Source organism: Cyprinodon variegatus, unplaced genomic scaffold (assembly GCF_000732505.1).
Source record: "Cyprinodon variegatus isolate N-32 unplaced genomic scaffold, C_variegatus-1.0 Scaffold64, whole genome shotgun sequence".
Lineage (NCBI taxonomy): Eukaryota > Metazoa > Chordata > Actinopteri > Cyprinodontiformes > Cyprinodontidae > Cyprinodon > Cyprinodon variegatus.
Genome location: NW_015150517.1, coordinates 542,658 through 546,012, shown reverse-complemented (window position 1 = coordinate 546,012; position 3,355 = coordinate 542,658). Strand labels below are relative to the sequence as shown.

The window sequence follows — 3,355 nt, the reverse complement described above, 5'->3', positions numbered from 1 at the left end:
TTGGATCCTGGCAGCCAGTGGAAAGAGGGTTTTGTGTTTGTCTCGTCTCCTGATCGTCCACTGTTCCTCCCCCGCGGAGTCCTCTGGGTTTTTGGCTCTATATGTGGGGAGGTTCAGTTTTTATCTCAATAAGCCTGGCTCCAGGGACGAGACCAGTTTAAAGTCCTGCATCAAGTTCTGGTTCCACGCCCTGTCTCGGCTACCCTCTTCCACTGAGCCTGCTTATCTGCACCTGATCCTGTCTGCTCCTGTGCATGACCACCTGGTCACGCTTTCGGACCCTGTTAGACTCTGAACCCTCCTGGGAGCTTGTGGATGCCTGGAAGTCTGGATCCTGCCACCTGTTCTGTTCCTGCCTGATCTGGATCCTGCCTGTTCTGTCTGTTCCTGTCTGTTCTGGATCCCTGACCAGGATCGGCTTCCAGCATGACCTCTGGGACTGCAGCACTTGGGGACATTCTTAGACTGGACTGTTAAACCAGGTAAGTGACCAACTCAGATAATCATCTTCTGTCAGATGATCGTGGTCACTTACCTGTGTTTCTCCTGCAGAATGTCTGAGATTGGGCGTTGCCCCGCCCCCCTCCTGCAGCGTCCGCGAGCCACAGCTCCACTTTAGTTTTTGTTTTGTTAATAAACGTTTTGAACTTTCCTACTGACTGTCTCTCCTTGAATACTGGGTCCATCTGTCCGCGATTCATGACACTATTGTTTTAATTATGAAGCAGAACAGGAAGAACATGGATTTGCAGGAAGGTTAGTCTCTTTTAATAATCTCTATTTATAACTACATGTATAAACAAGGGTAGTGACACAATAGTGCAAGTTCTCAAACTAGGCTGAGAAAAAACAAGTGCAACCATCAGACCAACTACCAGTTCATAGTTTACCTCTGAGCCCTGGTGGACACTTCTGGTAAAAACACACAATATACGTAATTTCTTTTTGATAATCAATTATTGTAATTTGCCTATTGGATCTAGATTTTTTTATATATATATATATATATATATAATTGACTTCCTCCAGAAAATATCCATAGAAAAAAATCAAAAAAAGCTCCACAGTTATCGTGTCTTAAAGCAAACATTTAGTACCTTTATAAAGGTGAACTATAAAATATTTGTTTTCTAGTTTTAACCATTTTTCAGATATTACTTTGTCTGATTTATTTTTGAAAAGCACAAAGTAAATCTTTATTTAAAGCCTGGCAGGTCATTGAACGCAGCACACTTAAGTGGTAACAGGCTTTTCTAGTGGTAACACTCTTCGGTGTGGATGTTATCCATGAGGAAAATACAAAAATTTTGCCTTTTTTCATCATAAATACTATTCCAAAAGAGAGGAAATACAAATATTTCAAAAGGCCTAAATAATTAGAAATGACAAATTTTATAAGACAATTAGTTTGTTTTCCATAATGTTGCAGGTACATAGTAGATCACTCTTTTATTACATTTCTGTCATGTCTTTGGCTTTATCTGCTTACATTTGTTGATCCTCACTGCATGAGCAGCAAAACTATTAATGCATAAAAGGTGTGATTGTGTTTGATAAATTCACATTCATCTCACAGTAAACTGCAGTAGCTGGTCAAACAATCTCCAAGAGCATCAATGTTTAACTTTATCTGAGCTCCTACAATGAATAGGCACACTGTGTATTGAAATGTATTATTAATTTAATAGTTCCCAGTCTGCTCCACTTGCTATACATGTGCAAAAAGAGTGCTGTGTGTTTCTGGACATATCTGGATAATTTACTTTGCAACTTAGGATTTAATTTTATATTTTCCTCAAAATGGATTTTCCTTTGTCAGTGTCAATCCTTCTCTGACTCATGACATTCCAAGGTATACCTTGGTTAAGACTATGCAGGAACAGTTCCAGAGAATCTAGAGCGGTGCCATTCTTTTCAACCAGATGTAATTGCTGTCACTTTATACTGCCTGTTTTTTTGTCGGATCAGATGCTGAATCATGTCTGGTTTTTCTGGCCCCTAAAAACATAGATCAGTGGTTCATACCTTCATTTTGTACTCCTTCTCCTTGGTGACTTTGGTGAGCAGCTTTGCTTTCTGTCTCGTCAGCGCCTCGATCAGGGAGTCACACTGAGCCACAAGGCAAGCTTCAAACTCCACACCGTTTTCCTGGAGCAGGAAACACACAAAACGTTAATGAAAAATATGCTATTGATGTTATTTGTGTGTGAACGTTGTTCCTATGTGATGTTTCGCAATTAGCAGAGCAGAAAAAGGATCTGTTGGTGTAAATTAGTTCATTCACCAAGTTGGGAATGGTGTAAATTCATGGTCTCTGTCTCACAAATGTGAAAACCCAGCAATAATTCAGCAAGCTGCGGACACAACCGCACCACTGACGTGATGTTAGTTACCTCTGGAACAGAAGCCATGCTCTCACCACCCCCTCCTCAAAATGCAGCACATGAAGACGAGAAATCTTCTGTCAGTCCCAGTTGTGCATTTGAGCTTTGATATTTAAACTGTTCCTGACAGTGAGCGGCTTTCTCTGTGGGTCGGAGCATTAAGCTAGCATAGTAAATCAGCCATATGCTTCAATTTAATTTATCCGACTTTCATGTGATACATCATAGCAAAGCAGCATAAACTTGTGAAAGAAATTAGAGTCTGAAAAAACTACTCAGCCCCTTTTAGTCTGATGCTCTGTAATAAAATCCACGCTTAGATTTAGGTGATCCGTTCAGCGGTACAACTGATCAGAAAGGCTTTTTTTCTTCTTCCATTACAACCTATTTGATTATGAGATGAGCTCTGAGAGTTTACTTACGTCCAATTGAGCAACGCCCCTCAGGACTGAAGTCCTGATCTGTAAGAGGATCATTCCTTTTATTTCATCCTCATCCAACCATCTCTTTGGCTTTTAGGCCATGCACGCTAAAGTTGTTTTTTTATAACTTAAATTGAAACCCTCCCTGTTTTATTTTAAGACTCTTAATTCCTGCACATGCTGGTGGAGGACATATCGGCATACACGTGTGCGTGAGCGGCAGATGCTGCGAGGAGAGATCAGCTGCATAGTAATATAGTCTGTGGGGAAAACAAACTCACACAGCACACTCCACAGATCCGGAATATATTTTTTTACAGTCTGTGTCATTGATTTGGTGGATTTATTTCCCTTCTGTTGACCTAAAAGACCAAATGTTACTCTCAAATTAATTTATTTGAAACATATAGTCTTTTACCAGCAAGTTTTCATGTATATATCGAATTAAATAAAAATCCCCATACAATATTCCTACAGAACTGTTTTCCTTTTCATAAAGGGTAACCTAAACTATCTGCTCATCACCAAAACGGTTTTAACCCTATAATG

The 3,355-nt window shown here is 40.0% G+C and overlaps 1 protein-coding gene across 1 annotated transcript in view; it reads right to left on the bottom strand.

The window, feature by feature from the left end:
* Positions 1 to 3,355, bottom strand: part of trim67 (tripartite motif containing 67) — a 75,962-nt gene that overhangs the window by 26,879 nt on the left and 45,728 nt on the right. Inside the window, exon 3 of the mRNA XM_015371720.1 lies at positions 2,026 to 2,148. Coding sequence (XP_015227206.1) covers positions 2,026 to 2,148 — 123 coding nt within the window. The remainder of the gene's footprint in view (positions 1 to 2,025; positions 2,149 to 3,355) is intronic.